The 19,730-nt window shown below is 39.9% G+C and overlaps 1 protein-coding gene across 1 annotated transcript; it reads left to right on the top strand.

Moving 5' to 3' along the window:
• Window positions 1–585: 585 nt before the first annotated feature.
• On the top strand, window positions 586–17,448 carry cap1 (CAP, adenylate cyclase-associated protein 1 (yeast)). Its single transcript, XM_062028853.1, has 13 exons — window positions 586–712; window positions 6,029–6,133; window positions 9,026–9,126; window positions 10,007–10,084; window positions 10,309–10,452; window positions 10,689–10,774; window positions 11,243–11,348; window positions 11,505–11,676; window positions 11,750–11,931; window positions 14,423–14,546; window positions 14,635–14,717; window positions 16,351–16,494; window positions 16,559–17,448. Exons 2-13 carry the CDS (start codon window positions 6,031–6,033, stop codon window positions 16,640–16,642), a joined length of 1,407 nt encoding a protein of 468 aa, XP_061884837.1. The 5' UTR covers window positions 586–712; window positions 6,029–6,030; the 3' UTR covers window positions 16,643–17,448.
• Window positions 17,449–19,730: the final 2,282 nt, after the last annotated feature.

Below are 19,730 nucleotides of genomic sequence, written 5' to 3'. Positions count from 1 at the left end.
TTTGCAAAAAATTTTTAAAGTTTATGAGTTTGAACATCAAATATATTGTCTTTGTAGTGCATTCAATTGAATATGGGTTGAAAATGATTAGCAAATCATTGTATTCCGTTTATAATTACATCTGACACAATTTCCCAACTCATATGGAAACAGGGTTTGTATATGTAATAGAAATGTGTAGGGGGGGTGTATGGTGTGTGGTCATTAAATATGTATTCAGATATATGAGCCAAAGTCAGTGAGTCTCGAGTTTGAAAAATTAATTAATTGTATCATTTTTTTTTTAATAAAAAAGGAAAACGGGTCCCACAGACCCGAACACCACACAAGGGTTAAGTGCACAGGAAGCCAGTGCAGGTGAGTCAGTATAGGTGTATATATATATATATATAGGTATATATGTATATAAAGGTACAGTATAGGTGTAATATGATCAAACTTTCTTGTTCTTGTCAAAAAGTCTAGCAGCCGCATTTTGTACCAACTGCAATCTTTTAATGCTCGACATAGGGAGGCCCGAAAAGAACAATTCTCCGATAGTCTTGGAACGCACCATATTTTGCCGGGCTACCCGCCTCCATATAAGGCAAAGGAACGGCTCGCGCAGACAAGGGCGGAAACGCGGCGCGGTGACAGCTGGGTAATTTCATCCAGGAAGAAGCTCCTGCTCGGACACACAACAGACGAACCCGACGTCGAAGTAAACAAGCAGGTAACAACACATTCATTGCTCTTTTAAGCCTCAAGAAACATTTTTTTATTTAAAATTTTTTAAAAAAAACACTCCTAACCGAGCGCTTCCCTATCACCCACAAGTCAGCATTAAAATCAGTGTGACGCTTACACGCCCGGTTAGCAACTCATGCTAATCAGTGCCGCGCTAACATTCAATAATATTTCACTTTTAGTCGACGAAACAACAGTCAATTGTTTCTATTTGTGTCATTTGTCCGTGTTATTGTTCGGCAAAGAAGCCTCGCAGGCATACTAATACTAGCACAGGGAGGGCGTGTTGGCGGAGAGAAGCAGGAAATGCCGCTACAAAGAGGGAAGCATAGCCGAGCATACTTAGTTTAATTACCGTAAACATTTGAGGGTACTCGCAATTGTCAACATGTCGCTTCTGAAGAATTGAGTGTACTTGCTTGCTTGCAGTGTTTTGATTGTGGCGATATTTCGTTTGAAAAGCGGCGTTTAACGTCACAAAAAATGTATTTTTTTTTTTACCAGCGGCGGGCCGTGCGTTTCCCACCTAGGCCTTCAGTGATGTCCTGTGTCCAATGGTTACCTCTCCAAATGCCATCATTGATGTCACCACATGACCATTGCTGTCTAAAATACTACTTCAACACATTTGCTGATCATTGAAGCGAATCAACAGTGTACAAAACGGGTTATTTTCAGGCGCATTTAAAAATAAATGAACCTGCATCAGCAATTAAAACATATCTTATGTCAGTGTTTTTCAACCTTTTTTGAGCCAAGGCACATTTTTTGCGTTGGGAAAAAATCCGGAGGCACACCACCAGCAGAAATCCTTCAAAAACGAGACTCGGTTGACAGTAAAAAGTCGTTGTCGCAATTGTTGGATATGACTTTAAACCATAACCAAGCATGCATCAATATAGCTCTTGTCTCAAAGTAGGTGTACTGTCACCACCTGTCACATCACGCCCTGACTTATTTGGAGTTTTTTGCTGTTAAGTTAAAAGTTAAAGTACCAATGATTGTCACACACTAGGTGTGGTGACATTTGTTCTCTGCATTTGACCCATCCCCTTGTTCACCCCCTGGGAGGTGAGGGGAGCAGTGGGCAGCAGCGGTGGCCGCGCCCGGGAATCATTTTTGGTTATTTAACCCCCAATTCCAACCCTTAATGCTGAGTGCCAAGCAGGGAGGTAATGGCTCCCATTTTTATAGTCTTTGGTATGACTCGGCCGGCGTTTGAACTCACAACATATCGATCTCAGGGCGGACACTCTAGCCACCAGGCCACTGAGTAGGTTTTCCTGTGTGTAGTGTTTTAGTTCTTGTCTTGCGCTCCTATTTTTTTTCTCTTTTTTTGGTATTTTCCTGTAGCAGTTTCATGTCTTCCTTTTTGAGCGATATTTCCCCGCATCTACTTTGTTTTAGCAATCAAGAATATTTCAGTTGTTTTTATCCTTCTTTGTGGGGACATTATTGATTGTCATGTTCGGATGTACATTGCTGATGCCGTCTTTGCACCACAGTAAGTCTTTGCTGTCGTCCAGCATTCAGTTTTAGTTTACTTTGTAGCCAATTCAGTTTTAGTTTCGTTCTGCATAGCCATCCCTAAGCTTTAAAGCCTTTTCTTAGGGGCACTCACCTTTTGTTTATTTTTGGTTTAAGCATTAGACACGTTTTTACCTGCACACTGCCTCTCGCTGTTTACGACATCAACAAAGCAATTAGCTACCGGCTGCCACCTACCGATATGGAAGAGTATAACACGGTTACTCTGCCGAGCTCTAGACAGCACAGACACTTAACAACACGTAATTTGCAGACTGTAATTACTGGTTTGCAAAAAGTATCTTTAACCCAAATAGGTGAAACTAGATAATCTCTCACGGCACACCAGACCGTGAAAAAATAAAGTATCTAAAAGATAAAAGATGCAGATGAGGCGTGTTGGCTGAGTTCTTAAAGTTTACTCCACAGGGTGCTCATCGAAAACATCCCTCGGCCTGGCATGTCTACAACCTAAACAGGGCTACTGTGGCATGCTGGGTAATGGAGTTCTTATGTTTCCTACCTCAGTGTTTTTTCAACCACTGTGCCGCGGCACACTAGTGTACCGTGAGATATTGTGGGGTGTGCCGTGGGAAATCATGCAATTTCACCTAATTGGTCGGAAAAATATTTTTCGCAAACAATGCGCCGTTGTAGAGTGTCTGGAGATCAGCAGAGTAACCATGTAATACTCTTCCGTACCAGTAGGTGGCAGCAGGTAGCTCATTGCTTTGTAAGCATACTTTGAGACAAGAGAATTAATTGTTATGGTTTGAAGTCATATCGAACAATTGAGTCAGGTATTTGATGAGAAAGACTTTATATTGTCTATATAGGTTATTGAGTTTCGTTTTTGACATTTTCTGCTGGTGGTATCTGTCATGTATTGGTCACAGGACAATACCGGAACCATTGTAAGGGGAACTTGAGGGCGGGGGACACAGGATGTGATGACATGTTGTGTGTTGGACACCTGGAAGTGGAAGAAGTAAGACCGGGAATAAAAGGCAGAAAAAGACAATAAGCTTTCTTTTGGTGTATTATTAAGCTTAGATTGCTAATAAGTGAACTAATAGACTAGACTTAGACTTCCTTTTTATTGTCATTCACATTTAAACTTTACAGTACAGAGAAGGACGTAATTTCCTTGCATTAGCTCGTTGTAGTGCAGGATAAAAGAGCAATAAGGTGTGGATATAAATAAATAGATTACTGTAATAAGGAATAATAATAATAAGTAATAAGTGACAAGTTTGGCACAACAATGGCAACGAGGATGGGATAGTGTCCCCCTGGATTTTTTCAATGACAAAATGTGCCTTGGCTCAAAAAAGGTTGAAAAGCACTGACCTAGCTCATAACATCACAATATATATCTGCCTTAGGCCAGTTAGAAGGCCTTACTGACAACAACTTGCGATCTGATTGGCTATCGCAACTGTCTATCGCTGTATCTCCCCGTTCGCTTACAGCGCACCAACGCCCGCATTGTTGATTCTGAAGGCCTCTGACAGATTTGGTACAGCATGGCAACATAAGCTAGCTGACTTCTGATTGGATTAGAACTCTATAACCTAAATACAACAGCACTGGAAGGAGTGTAATATGGCATGAAGAGAATATGTATACTTTTAGATATTTAGGGAAAGTAAATAAAATATTACTTTTATCTTTAAATATGATCATGATTTCTGGTTATGTTAGGCCAGCAGAGAAGGCCTTGCTGGCCCTGACGGCACACCACTGTATTTTACAATATTAATGTGTCACATAAGAAATGGTTAGACTAGTCTGGGAGTTCGAACAGTTTTGACAAGGATGCTGACTTTAGCAAACCTCTGCCGACTTTGCTAGCCCCGCTAGCATTCACGAAGGTCCCTGACAGACATGGACCAGCTCTATCTTGAATTGCAACAATATATCACCTGCTTAGTTTTATTTTCCGTAACTCAACTTTAAAATGAACCGTGTGGCATGTGCTTGTTCAATTTAGATACGAAGTGCTACACATATGTGGCGGTCAAGTAAATGAGAATGACTTTGAGGTGAAAAAAAAGGTTGTGCTTACCAGTTTTAGTTCTTAATAACACTAGTACAAGGTGAAATATTAAAATATTATCAAAGCGGTGACTTGTGGAAAGTTTAATGTTTGTTGGAAGTTTTCAGTGAACGCATCCATGTTGGCCACCTGGGATAAAACAAAAGAAAATGCGTGTTGTTGACGTCAGACAGTTCAAGGCGTTTTACTTTTCATGTTAGTATTTCCGATAAAGATAAACATGTTTTCTTTTTTCGTGTTTAGCTACTAGCCTAGCCGGTGTACCATAACGCCCCCGTCTGAACAACTTTTTTCTCTCACCCGGAACGTCTCAGACAGGCTGTCTGGCAAGGCGCAATGGCAGGCATCTTCGAAAGGTGTAGGCTTCATGAGCAGGAATTGAGGATATATGAAGTCATCTCAAATGTGCTCATGTGCAAAGCCTTTTAAGATATTTTTTTGTTGTTTTTGCATATTTCTTCAAGACACACTTTTAACTTTCTTCAGGTTTGAATGCTTCTCCTGGCACTAGACATCAATTAGGTCATGGGTGTTATTTAGGGTGTGTGTTCTGTCCTAATCTAATTATATCTCTTGAGCATAATGGAGAAATTATTGTACAACTCTCTGCAAGCACGTGCAACATTAAAAGGGCGAGGGTGACTCATTTACTGGCAAGGTTTCATAATTTACAGTGTACAATGTCAACATTTTAGTCTTGGTTCTTTACTCAACATCTAGCTTCCATCCCTGTGTGGCGTAGTTCTAATCCTGGTTTCCCCCCGTTTAATTCTCTACTAATACACCATCTCCTTAAAATACACTTGTGTAGTTGGAAGACAGGCTGCCAAAAAAAACCCAGCAAAAGTATGCATCCAGTCCGCTACACAGAAGCGTCATGGAGGAAAACTAAAGAAAGAGCTGACCGCACAACGCAAGCAGCTTGGTACCAGAAAAAAATTTGTTGTTTGGACACACGTTGGCTGCAATAAGGATGACGTCAGACCAAAAATTCAAGTCGTAGTCAAGTGTGGAATAATAGTGCATTAACCAAAATTAAGGTGGAGGTTTCAATTAGTTGTGCTTGTTTTCCCCCCATTGTCGCCCATCCCTACTCGCACGTAACAACCTTTTGAAAACAAGGTGGCTGTAGTTAAAATTGTTGACGTCGTCGTGTTTTCAGCCAGGTAGAGACACCACCTGACACTGGCGGTGTCACGTAACCGCAGTCTTACATAATGTTGATCTTTCTGGCTGGGTGTGACTTGGTCAGATACTGGTTGAACCTTTAAACTAGTTAGACATAATTGCAATCCCTGTATTGTTTGGAAAGCCAAATTTTGGCCACAAATGGCTTACCTGGCTTGACAGGGTGTGTCTGCACACTGGAGTCTGTATCTACGTACCTTTTTTTCCAAAGCAAGTTCTAACCTGCTTCCCAGCAGACATTCTTTGGTTTTATCACCTAAGCATTCAATGCTAGAAAGGTTAAGTGTACATTTTTTGCCCCCACCCCCAGCTGAAAATCAGTTTCCAGTTAAGATATTAAACTCCAATTGAGCTATGATGATTAATGCACACACTGTTATAAATATGATGTAGGAGAAATAACCTGATAGTTTACATGTTGGTCAGAAGCTGCTGCTATTGATAATTTTTCTCTGTATTTTTAGAGAATATAAAACCGTCTTGGTGTCGCCTCGTCCTTCCCTTTCCTAAAAACCTCTTTATCCACAGGTATGGCAGAGTTGGTGAATCTGGTACAGCGGCTTGAGGTTGCAGTGGGCCGCCTGGAGACTATGTCAGGGCCCGGTAGCAGCAATGGAGGGTCTGCTGGTGGAGGTAATTGTTTTTCTTTGTAGAACCCAACAACCTTTACACAGTACATGCGATACATGCAGACTTGTTTGGCAAGTGTACAGTGGTGCCTTAATCTATGAGCGCAACCTACACGGAATACTTGTATTTTAAAGCAGGCCTGCTCATTGAAACTAAGTTAGATCAATTTATTCTGTGCTTGACCTTCTCAGAACAGCACAATTTCAACATGACTTTTAAAAAGAAAAACATACTTTTAGATAAGATATATTGTTTAAAAAACAATACCTTAGTAATGCAAACTACAAAAGTTTAGCTGTTTTAAGAATGTAACACAGTAGGTAGATAATGGAAAATGACCATGGCCAGCACTCCCGAGAATTTTGTAAAGTTTTTACCTTTTCCAGCAGAATTGGAAAAATAGGGCTCGGTGATATGGCAAAAAAAACATAATCATGATTTTTTTTCATATTATCCGATCTTTATTGTACCACCATTTTTTTATATTGTTTTTAACCTGTTAGTTTTTAAGCATTTGTACTAAAAAAAAAAAAAAAAGGGATTATTTCAACATTTTATTAACATACAGAGTTAACAACAAAGCAAATTAAAGAAAGTAAATGCACAGCAACATAAGCAAAGAAGTCAAACAATGTACTGATATGATCCACTTTACGAAACTGTTCCAATTACAAAGTGTTTACAAAGTACGAAGAAGAATCCTGATCAATATTTTAAACCATATTGAAAATGGAATGATTTTAATAACAAAAATTGTATTCATCTCATTATGTCAATCACAATTTACTTGAATATGTATTCACAAGAACTTTAATATTTATTATTTGTGGATTTAAATTGTGTTTACAAATTGGGAACAGGAAGTAAACCCATGTGTAATGTAAAAGGAGTAGGATTGAATATGTTCTGATTCTTCCTCCTCCTTTAAATGATAAATGGGTTATACTTGTATAGCGCTTTTCTACCTTCAAGGTACTCAAAGCGCTTTGACAGTATTTCCACATTTACCCATTCACACACACATTCACACACTGATGGCGGGAGCTGCCATGCAAGGCGCTAACCAGCAGCCATCAGAGGCAAAGGGTGAAGTGTCTTGCCCAAGGACACAACGGACGTGACTAGGAAGGTAGAAGGTGGGAATTGAACCTCAGTAACCAGCAACACTCCGATTGCTGGCACAGCCACTCTACCAACTTCGCCACGCCGTCCCTTTAGTTGTCGGACATGTTGTAATGAGAAACTGGGGAAAAAATGACCGCCCATAAAACCCAATAAAAAAAAAACCCAAGAAGCGCCAACAATACTCCATTTACATTTTGTGACTTGAATATTAACCCAGTAATAGTGATATACAAATTATTTATAGTGGCGCCGTGATCTCGAGCTTGCATGCAAATATTTACATCACCGAGTGGTAAACTGCTTCGTTTCCTTGCTCATCAAACGGTAGATTATCAATCAATCAAAGTTTATTTATACAGCCTTTAATCACAGGTGTCTCAAAGGGCTGCACAAGCCACAACGCAATCCTGAGCTCAGATCACACATTAGGGTAAGAAGAAACTCAACCCAATGAGAGTTGGATCATAAAGATCCTAAATCATGCTTCTCACTTGGATAGTAGAAGAACGAGGATGTATTCCGACAAGTTGGTACACTTTGACAGTCAATTTAGACCAGAAAACAGCGAGAATGACACGAAAAGACGCTTGGTTCCACCCCCATTTTCTTCGTGAGAATTATGAGTAATTTTTCATTTAAAAATTGGAATATAGCAGACCTTCTACAGTAAGTGGTGTTTTATTACATTTCTCTCATAAAGTCTGCTTAAGTCTTGAAAAAAAAAAGCGATTGTTGCAATGCGTTTATGAAATTATTGTGCCCCGTATGCTTAAAATATTCAAAATACATCAATATTATAAATGTGCCTGTTACTAAATCACATATATACTTAGATCATGTATATCAATCCTTAATGGAAGTGTTTGGATGTTTTTTTAAGGGCTTTATAGGCAGAATAGCGTGGCTCCCAAAGCGTTCTTTCGTCACTGGAGGTGTGTAGTCCTTAACTCTGACATCATGCCATGTTAATGAGGAAGTTGAGCTTGTTTCATACACCATTCCTTTAGATCAGTCGTTTTCCAGTTCAACACACGAGCTAACTTGGCTAACATTAGCAGCTCTTGTGAGTGACTCGCCCCACGTGACCTACGGTGGCCTCGAATGGACAACCAAGGCAATTTATCACAACTGACTGCAACTCTTAATTTCTGACATGCCCGCAGTAAATTAATTAGTTTATTTAGATCCGTGACACTTTATACATAACTTTCTGTGTAATGTACCAATTTTAAACACTTGTGAGGGTGTAAAATACAATCTATTCAAGATTTTAAAATGTCTCAGCATGTTTTAATGCATCTGGATTACGTTTCATGTCTTTTTCTAAAATGTTTAACAGTCATCCAATTCTAAACACATGCATCATTTGCATTCCTAGTGTGATGTTAATTTATTATACCATAAAACATTTAACTAATTTATTAAAAAAAACATTCTGATTAAGAAAACCTATCCTCCAGTTTGGGGCTATTATCAGGCATATTTTCAGAGGGTATGTATTTTCACAGGATGTTTTAAAGAGATAAAATGAATAAAAAGGCTTCTGAATATATATATTTTTTTAAAACGCACTGCTCTTGCTTTATGCTTGGCGGCTATAATTAGATGATGGAACAATTATTTTAGTAAGGGCTGCTTCTACAGCATCACAGTGGGATTACCCTTTCTTTTTTTTCCCTTTTTTTTTCTTGATAGTTTAGAAGGTTTATGGTCACTCGGAGCAGATTTGAGTTTTATAGATTTTCAAATTGGCTGCTTTTGTTTTTGCAGTGGTATCAGCCTACGTGGAGGCCTTTGACGAGATCATCAATGGCCCTGTGACTCAGTACTACTCTTTGAGCCAGCAGATAGGCGGGGATGTCCTGAAACATGTACGTAATAATCATGTAGCAGTGTTTCCCACACATTAATTTATTTGTGGCGGCCCGCCACGAAAGAATTACATCCGCCACAAATAGATTTTTCGGCTTTTTTTTTTTTTTTGTCCTGTCCAGCTTCTCAGGCAAATCATATACCGGTAGTTGATGTAGATGCCCATATAGACTGTTCAGATTTACTTTACAAAAGAGAAGTGTAGGATACTTCTCTTGTTGCCTTATTTGTATTTGACCACTACTGTTTTCTGTTTATTTGTTACTGACTGTGGCAGGACACCTCTGCCTCTGTTTCACTTTATGTTGCTGGTAAATAATATGGTTATAGTAGTAGGCTAAAGTTAAATTATTTAGTATGCACTAATTAAAGGGGCAGAGCTTTAAGAGACATTTTAACTTTTGTATTTTATAAGATATATTTTTTGTAAGAACCACAATTAATAAATATATTTCAGTGAATAACTTATTGTTCAAATCTGTATATAAATATGTACATAAAGTGTTGTAATTATATTATAAAATGGATGAATGGATGGACGTTTAAAACAAAACTGTTATTATTAATTAGTAAGTATACATTTTTTGAGCCTTTTTAGAGAAAAGCGTATCATTGTAGTAAATTATGCAAATTACTCAATGATGTCATGATGACCACGCCCATAGCCACGCCCCCACCGCCACAGGTGTCTTGGCAGTTTATGGGAAACACTGTGTAGATGCTGCTGGAATTATTACATATAACCGACCATGCACCCTTAATGAGCATTTAATGTGCTGTTTATATAACTGAAATATATATTACACTAACATTTGTCATTTCCTCTGCCATGGTGATAATATTCTCATCCAGGTCTTGTTTTTCTTTTCCTCCTCGCAGGCAGAAATGATGAAGCAGGCATTCTCTAGTCAGAGACAACTTCTCATCACGGCCTCCTCTGCGCAGAAGCCCTCTGATGTCAGTTACTCATTTTGTTTATTTATTAGCCACAAATGAAAAGCACATTTTAAACAATTGCATACCTCATTATTACAATCTGCAGTTAATTGTAGGTAGGTACTGCTCACACAAAGCGCTTATTATAATTTAGGGATTTATTTTTGTTCACTATTACCGGTAGTTGTTTTTTTGTTATTTTTTAAATAGTATGTTAAGTGAAAATTCTCTTCCTGTTGGTCCAGGCGATTTTGACCAGCCTTCTGCAGCCGGTGTCCAAATGCATCCAGCAGGTGCAGGCGTTCCGTGAGCAGAACCGTACGTCTAAACACTTCAACCACCTTTCCGCCATCAGCGAGAGCGTGCCTGCCCTGGGATGGGTTGCTATGGTGGGCATATTTCACCGTGTGTGAGACAGTAGAGAGCTTTGTGTGTGCGAGGCTGTGGGTGATATAATGACAACTCCTCGCCAACTGGGGCATGATGGTCCACAAACAGCTCGGCTGTTGTAGTTTGGATAGCTGATATTCTACTCTACGCCTTTTTAAATGCATCAGAAACAGAGTTTGAACTGTTAAATTCCACAATGTACCACTGATTGTCCTCCATGTGGCCTCTGTCCCAGGACCCAAAGCCATGCCCGTATGTAAAAGAGATGCAGGATGCAGCCATGTTCTACACCAACCGTGTGCTCAAGGAATACAAGGAAAAGTAAGTATTTCTTTTTGTTCTCCATACTGCTGAGATTGAGTATAGCCTAGCTATTTTCCAATACAGCAAAATATATAGTAAATGTGCTAATCTGTTTCATAAAACACTACAAGTGAGATTTTTTTCCTTCCCTTAGGCTTTTTTCTAAAAGAGCTTTTTACTGAAGTCAGCATTTGTGCGCCACAAGCTGTCTGGTTGTGCACTTCCTGTGTTAAAACATGCCATGATTGCAACGAAGAAGCTTTCTTCAGTACTGCTGTAATACCGATCAGGCTTTAGAAGTTGATAGAATTAAATAAACACACTGATTTGTTTGGAGTTGATCATGCTTCCTGAGTGATTGCATCACTATTGAATGTCAGGTCAAATCAATATTATTCCAATGTGATCAGATTACTCAGGATGCATGAGGTTTCGTCTTATATAATGAAAATCAAACACAACATTTCTTCCCTGTCATGCTCACAGGGACAAGAAGCATGTGGACTGGGTGCGAGCATATGTGTCCATCTGGACCGAAATGCAGAGTTACATCAAGCAGCACCACACCACCGGTCTGTCTTGGAGCAAGACCGTGAGTTTCACAATACCTGCTGTCTTAAAACTTGCACACTTCCTTCTGTTAGTTTGCTTGCATAGAAGTGGACAAAAAGTTTCAGAATCAACTGGTATGCTTTGGGTAGACTGGTGCGGTTTATCACAAATAAAAACATAATGATTTCCTCCGCAGGGCCCATTGGCAACAGCCGCTGCAGCCCCTCCCAGTGCGCCTGGCGGATGCCCTCCCCCACCCCCTCCTGGTCCACCTCCTCCTCCAGTCAGCGAAACCTCTGGCGAAAATGATGCCCTCAGTCGCAACGCGTTGTTCGATTCCATCAACAAAGGAGCGGACATAACCAGGGGTAGCTCTTCACAATGACTGAATTATTATAATTCCAATATTATTAAGTGACTGGTATCCATCGTTCCTTGCAGGCCTCCGGCATGTTAAGGATGATCAAAAGACCCACAAGAATCCTGATTTAAGATCTCAGGCGACTCCTGTCCGCACTGGACCAAAGCCCTTTAGCTCCCCTTCCTCTCGACCCTCTGCGTCGGCTACTCCGACGCGCACGCTTCCTCCTGTTTTGGAGCTGGATGGAAAGAAGTGGAAAGTGGTACGTTTCTAGGTCCACCACATAAGCTACTTGTACACTAAAGGGGAGAAGCTGGCATTTTTCTAGGTTGCTGTTGTGTTCATATCAAATATGTCCCACCCAACAGAGGGTGGACAGCGATTCTCTTTAAGGGAATAGTAGTAGGGATGTCTGATAATATCGGACTGCCGATAAATGCTTTAAAATGTAATATCGGAAATTATCGGTATCTGTTTCAAAAAGTAAAATTTATTACTTTTTAAAACGCCGCTGTGTACACGGACGTAGGGAGAAGTACAGAGCGCCAATAAACCTTAAAGGCACCGCCTTTGTGTGCCGGCTCAGTCACATAATATCTACGGTTTTTCACACACACAAGTGAATGCAATGCATACTTGGTCAACAGCCATACAAGTCACACTGAGGGTGGCGTATAAACAACTTTAACACTGTTACAAATATGCGCCACACTGTGAACCCACACCAAACAAGAATGACAAACACATTTTGGGAGAACATCCGCACCGTAACACAACAGAACAAATACCCAGAACCCCTTGCAGCACTAACTCTTCCGGGACGCTACAATATACCCCAACCCCGCCCACCTCAACCTCCTCATGCTCTCTCAGGGAGAGCATGTCCCTAATTCCAAGCTGCTGTTTTGAGGCATGTTAAAAACAATAATGCACTTTGTGACTTCAATAATAAATATGGCAGTGCCATGTTGGCATTTTTTTTCCATAACTTAAGGTGATTTATTTTGGAAAACCTTGTTACTTTGTTTAATGCATCCAGCGGGGCATCACAACAAAATTAGGCATAATAATGTGTTAATTCCACGACTGTATATATCGGTATCGGTTGATATCGGAATCGGTAATTAAGAGTTGGACAATATTGGTTATCGGCAAAAAAGCCATTATTGGACATCTCTACTGATAACCGATTAAACGCTCCAATGAGGCAAGATTTTACATAATGTGCTGTAGGTGGGTTAGAGTGAGCAAATCAAGCGCTCCTTTTCTCATACATGCCCTGCTGTGAGCTTGTCGTAAACTTCCCCTAAGCTCATTGTAAACAAACATGGCGTCTTCATTGTTTTAGAGGAAGACGTTTTGGTGCTATTTGCGCCAAATATAGGGGGGAGGAAACCTCAAGCTTCAACATATCAAGCCTTATCAGCCATCTGAACGGGTAACATCACTACGACAGTATTTTTGAAATCCTAGGAAGATGCTGCGTCATCACTTGGTGAATGTGGTTCTAGTGTCAAAGCGCTTTGAGTAGCTTAATGGTCAAAAAGCGCTATAAAAGTAAAATTCATTCACATGAATGTTTTAATGTCCTTTGCAAATTGGGTTGCGTGGCACATTCGCCTCACCTGGTTTCTGCCCTCTGTTTGATTGATTGATTGGGAAATGTGCATGTTTTACTGAGGAAAATATTTTAAAAATTAATGCAAAGAGTTTATATCCCGTCAGTTGACAAATTATTCATTACATTTTTTCTTTTTCATGGTGACCCGTTAATAGAATAGAATATATCTTTATTGTCATTGTACAACGAAATTGTAAGGAAAAACGAATTTAGTGCAAATTCATAATAACATAAGAACATAGATAAATAGATTAAAATACATAAAAATACCAAGCACACAGCTCACATGCACAGTCATTATTGTCTTGTGTTCAGCGACACTATTGCTCTCCGGTAAAATGTGTTCTTAAGTCTGTTTGTCCGGCATTTTATTGTCTTGTATCTCCTGCCCGAGGGCAGCAGTTCAAAAAGTTTATGTCCGGGGTGAGATGGGTCCCTAATGATGTTTTGGGCCTTTTTGAGGCACCTGGCACTGTACAGTTCATCTAGGGACGGGAGAGAGCAGCCAGTGATCTTCATGGCAGTTTTTGTGACTCTCTGAAGTGTGTTTCTCTCTGCCGCCGTGCAGCTGACATACCATACACACATGCAGTATGTCAGCACACTCTCTATTGAGCAGCGATAGAAGGACACAGGCAGTTTTTGTAACAGGTGGTACTTTTTAAAGAGTCTCAGAAAGTAAAGTCTCTGCTGTGCCTTTTTGATGGTCACTGAGGTGTTCGCGCGCCACGACAGGTCTTCCTCGATCTGGATCCCCAGGAACCTGAATTTAGAGGCCCTTTCCACATAGTCCCTATTGATGTACAGTGGTTGGATGTTTATCGTTTTTTTTTCTTACGGAAATCCACGATCAGCTAATCGCACAACATTGCCGGAATAGATTGTTCAACAGTTTTATTAAAAAAAAAAAAAAGGAGATGACTTCCACATCTCCTGTTGTATAGCATGTGTACATTGTGCAAGGTGGCTGTCATTTTATAACTGGCGAAAAGAGGATTGCATATGTGTGAGTGTAGCTCAGATTTATTTCTATCATACCTGAAGTCTAAAACCAACTATTGGCACACAAACTAGACTTACGGTGAAGTAACTTTTTGTAGTCTTCTAATTCATGTCTCTTTTTACTCTGCAGGAGAACCAAGAGAACGCACCGAATCTGGTGATCAGTGACACCGAGCTGAAGCAGGTGGTTTACGCTTTCAAGTGTAATAAGAGCACTCTGACCGTCAAGGGCAAAATCAACTCCATCATTCTTGGTAACAAGGGAGCATGTTTGTTTCTTGTTTATTCTCCAGTGTCATGATACGGGAGTAACTTTGCTTATCTTGTGCTTCCCCTGTCCAGATAACTGTAAGAAAATGGGGTTGGTGTTTGAGAACGTTGTGGGCATTGTTGATATCATAAACTGCAAGGATGTCAAGATCCAGGTGTGTAATACATCTTTTATTCTTTAACATACAAGGGCCATTACACTGAATCTGTGCCATTTTGATTTTTTTCAACTCTCAAAATAAAACTCGCATGTCTTTTATTCAACTTTAAAGCTGATTATACACAAAAAGTGTATTGGCGTATATTAGGCAACTTTATTATTATTTTTTTTAGAAATGACTCATTGGAGTAACAGGACTGAAATTAAAAAAAGTGAGTTTTTAGTATCAAATGGGCAAATACATTTAAATATACCCACATTATTTTATAGTGAAGTATAATTTTAGGAAGTGGGGTACAGGCAACAAATGCTTGTTTACCCCAGTGTTCAAGGTATTTCCGACACCTCCGCTCCGGACAGACTAACCTCCTCCAACCTCCGAGGACGAAGTTACGAACAATGAAAGACCGGGCTTTCTGCGCCGCCGCTCCCAGTCTGTGGAACGCTCTCCCTAACCACCTGAGGGCACCACAGACTGTGGATGCTTCTAAAAAGGCTTAAAAACCCTTCTTTAAAAAAAAAAAAAAAAAAAAAGCCTTTTTTTAGATATATGCGTGCTAGTTCTAGTTTGTATTTTTATTTATTTGTATTATCTTTTTATATATTTATTTTGTAACACACTGTAGCATTTTGAGGTTGTTTGCTCAATGGAAAGTGCTTTTTACAAATAAAATCTATTATTATTATTATTATTATTATCATCATAAATCTAGAGGGTAGCGGGGGGTGTATATTGTAGCGTCCCGGAAGAGTTAGTGCTGCAAGGCGTTCTGAGTATTTGTTCTGTTTATGTTGTGTTACGGTGCGGATGTTCTCCCGAAATGTGTTTGTCATTCTTGTTTGGTGTGGGTTCACAGTATGGCGCATATTTGTAACAGTGTTAAAGTAGTTTATACGGCTACCCTCAGTGTGACCTGTATGGCTGTTTACCAAGTATGCATTGCATTCACTTGTGTGTGTCAAAAAACGTAGATATGTGATTGGGCCAGCACGCAAAGGCAGTGCCTTTTAAGGGTTATTGGCGCTCTGTACGTCAGTGTACACAGCGGCGTTTTAAAAAGTCATACATTTTACTTTTTGAAACCGATACCGATAATTTCCGATATTACATTTTAAAGCATTTTTCGGCCGATAATATCTGACATCTCTAGCATGAACTTTATGATTTGCCGCTCACACCGGTTAAATGAATGATAGGTGGTGGTCGGAGGGGCAGCTGTGGCTACGAAAGTAGCTTACCACCACCCGGTGTGAATGATTGATGGGTTCAGAAAAACATGTAAAGCGACTTTGGGTACTTAGAAAAGCGCTATATAAATCCCAGGTATTATTATTATTATTATGATTTGACGTTTTGGCATTGTTTAACACGGGTATTTAACATTAGAACATTGTGTTAGTCAGAAAAGAGGAAAATCATCATAAATCTTTTCAATCATATTTATTACATATCTGTCAGATCACACGCGCAGGATACTTGGCTTAATTTAAAAATATATATTTTACAGTTAATTCTATCGCACATTTAAACCTATTTCATGGGGAGGCAAGCGGCACTGATTTGGTGGAAATGTCCATATATCAGCCTGTGTAACACATGTTGCACTGAGAACTGCTGTCACCTCCAGGTTCTGGGTAAGGTCCCTACCATCTCCATCAACAAGACTGATGGCTGCCATGTGTACCTGAGCAAGGACTCGCTCAAATGTGAGATCGTCAGCGCCAAGAGCTCCGAGATGAACATCCTGATTCCCAAAAAAGATGGCGATTTTGTAAGTGTCTCGTCTGGAGTTTAAAATGCTACTTCGTGTCCACTGACCTTGCCGCTTTCCATAGACGGAGCTTCCAGTTCCTGAGCAGTTCAAGACCGTCTGGGACGGCCAGAAGCTCGTTACCACGACAACCGAGATTGCGGGATAGAGTCGCGGCACGAGAAACGGCCGCCTGTTCTCGACACCGCACACACGCCCCTTCCACCCCCCCGCCATCTCGCCCACCTGACTGATACGACCCCACTCACCAGCTAACCCACACTGTAGAGGTGAGAATCGAATGTCATGCGTTAACACCCGCCCCTCCTAGCCGCTCCTTCCCACAGCCAACGAGGACTGCTCACTTTTATCGGAAGCATTTCCTCCAGCCAATTAGCAGGGAGCACTTTTCCATGAGCATCTGGATAATGCTACGCTTTACACCTCAGTTGGAGGGGTTGTAGTTATCATTTTTTCTGGGGCCAGTCAGGCATAATTGTCAGGATGCTTCATCCATTTTCTTTATTTTTTTTTCTACAGCGGCTTATATGCAATTCAATGAAGCACTTGTTAACAAAATCCTCTCGGTGGTCTCTATATCGCACGTTGAAAATAGACATTGAATATTGTCAGCACATTTAAAATTGGGTTGCGTGCGCACGCCAGATCTTCTAACCTTACAAAGAAATTGATCATCTCGTTGGAATACGACAAGATCATATGCTTGTGTGCACATTCCCGAGTATTACATTCCATGTTAGGAAGAGTTGTGGCGAAGAGCAAGACGATCCAGCCTGTTAGCTTTTGAGGCTAAGTGGTTTCTAAGAGAGATACTTCACTCATTAGCCATGTTTGCACCGTTTGGCTAGCAGTCCTTTTTATATTGTCTCTTCCTTTAACCTTTTTTTTGGGGGGTGCAGGGTCCACAATCTGCTCATTAGTACTGGAGATCATCATTAAAATGTTGCAATAACATGCATGTGTTTTCATTTCTACATTTGGATTAATCAGGACTTATCACAGGTTATTACTTGCTTGCTAAATAGAGATGTCCAATAATATCGGACTGCTGATATTATCGGCCGATAAATGCTTTAAAATGTAATATCGGAAATTATCGGTATCGGTTTCAAAAAGTAAAATTTATGACTTTTTAAAACGCCGCTGTACGGAGTGGTACACGGACGTAGGGAGAAAACTGCGTCTCCCAGTCATACTTGCCAATTTTCCCGGGAGACTCCGAAATTTTAGTGCCCCTCCCGAAAATCTCCCGGGGCAACCATTCTCCCGATTTCCACCCAGACAACAATATTGGGGGCGTGCCTTAAAAGCACTGCCTTTTGCGTGTCGGCCCAATCACATAATATCTACAGCTTTTACACACACACACAAGTGAATGCAATTCATACTTGGTCAACAGCCATACAGGTCACACTGAGGGTGATAGTATAAACAACTTTAACACTGTTACAAATATGCGCCACACTGTGAACCCACACCAAACAAGAATGACAAACACATTTCGGGAGAACATCCGCACCGTAACACAACAGAACAAATACCCAGAACCCCTTGCAGCACTAACTCTTTCGGGATGCTACAATATACACCCCCCGCTACCCCTAAACCCTAACTCCTCCCACCTCAACCTCCTCATGCTCTCTCAGGGAGAGCATGTCCCAAATTCCAAGCTGCTGTTTTGAGGCATGTTAAAAAAAATAATGCACTTTGTGACTTCAATAATAAATATGGCAGTGCCATGTTGGCATTTTTTTTTCCATAACTTGAGTTGATTTATTTTAGAAAACCTTGTTACATTGTTTAATGCGTCCAGCGGGGCATCACAACAAAATTAGGCATAATAATGTGTTAATTCCACCACTGTATATATCTGTATCGGTTGATATCGGAATCGGTCATTAAGAGTTGGACAATATCGAATATCGGCAAAAAAGCCATTATCGGACATCTCTATTGCTAAATTTAAATTAACTTAAAAAGACTGGAATATTTGGACACAAATGCAATTTAACTGTCAGAATTTTATTTGCTCAAAATTTGGCAACAGTTTTATGTAAAGTCTAGTGCTGCAACTAACGATTAATTTGATAATCGATTGATCTGTCGATTATTAAATCGATTAATAATCGGACAAAAGAGACAAACTACATTTCTATCCTATCCAGTATTTTATTGGGAAAAAAACAGCATACTGGCACCATACTTATTTTGATTATTGTTTCTCAGCTGTTTGTACATGTTGCAGTTTATAAATAAAGATTAATTTTTTTAAAAAAATACATTTTTAATTAAAAAAAATAATTTAAAAAAAAGATAGATCCAACGAATCGATGAATAAATTAATCGGCAACTATTTTTATAATTGATTTAATTGATTAGTTGTTGCAGCCCTAGTAAAGTCCAGTCAGGGTTTGTTGAGTAAGTAGTCAGCCTCCTCACTACTAACATGTGCCTTGACCTGACCACTGACCATACAGTTGTGAGAAAAAGTATGTGAACCCTTTGGGATTACTTGGATTTCTGCATAATTTGGGCATAAAATGAGTTCTGATCTTTAAGTCACAACAATAGACAGTCTTCTTAAACTAATACTACACACAAAATGTGATTTTTTCAGTTTTTTTTTTTAACACGTGTAAACATTCACACTGTAGGTATGGGAAAAAGTATGTGAACCCCTAAGTTTATGACTTCTCCAAGAGTCCGCCAACCTGGAGTCCAACCACTGTGATGAGGTTACAGGTGTTAATTAAAGCTGCCCTGCCCTATAAACCATACACCAGTTTTGAGTTTGATGTTCTGAAGAAGTATTGCCTGATGTCAACAGTTGCCTAGCACAAAAGCGCTCTCTGAAAACCTCTGATTAAAGAATAGTTGACTCACATGAAGCTGGAAAGGGTCACAAAAGTACCTCCTTGGTGTTCATGTATCTACGGTAAAAACAGATTGTCTACAAATGGCGAAAGATCAGCACTGATGCTACTCCTTATAGGTGTAGTCATCCTGTAAAGATGACCGCAACAGCACGGCGCTGAATGCTCAATGACGTGAAAAATAATCCTAGAGTGTCAACTAAAGACCGACAAAAATATAAGGAAAATAAGGAAAACCTCAAACGAGTGGAGATCATGCTGCTGCTGGCAAAGAAAAACATTGCTGCATGTTTAAAGTTTGCTGGTTGTACTGGTAAAATATTCTGTGGACAAATGAAACCAAAATTGAGTTGTTTAGGAGGA

Source organism: Entelurus aequoreus, linkage group LG20, assembly GCF_033978785.1.
Source record: "Entelurus aequoreus isolate RoL-2023_Sb linkage group LG20, RoL_Eaeq_v1.1, whole genome shotgun sequence".
Lineage (NCBI taxonomy): Eukaryota > Metazoa > Chordata > Actinopteri > Syngnathiformes > Syngnathidae > Entelurus > Entelurus aequoreus.
Note: the sequence above shows the minus strand (reverse complement) of the source record. Positions and strands in the feature narration are given on the sequence as shown.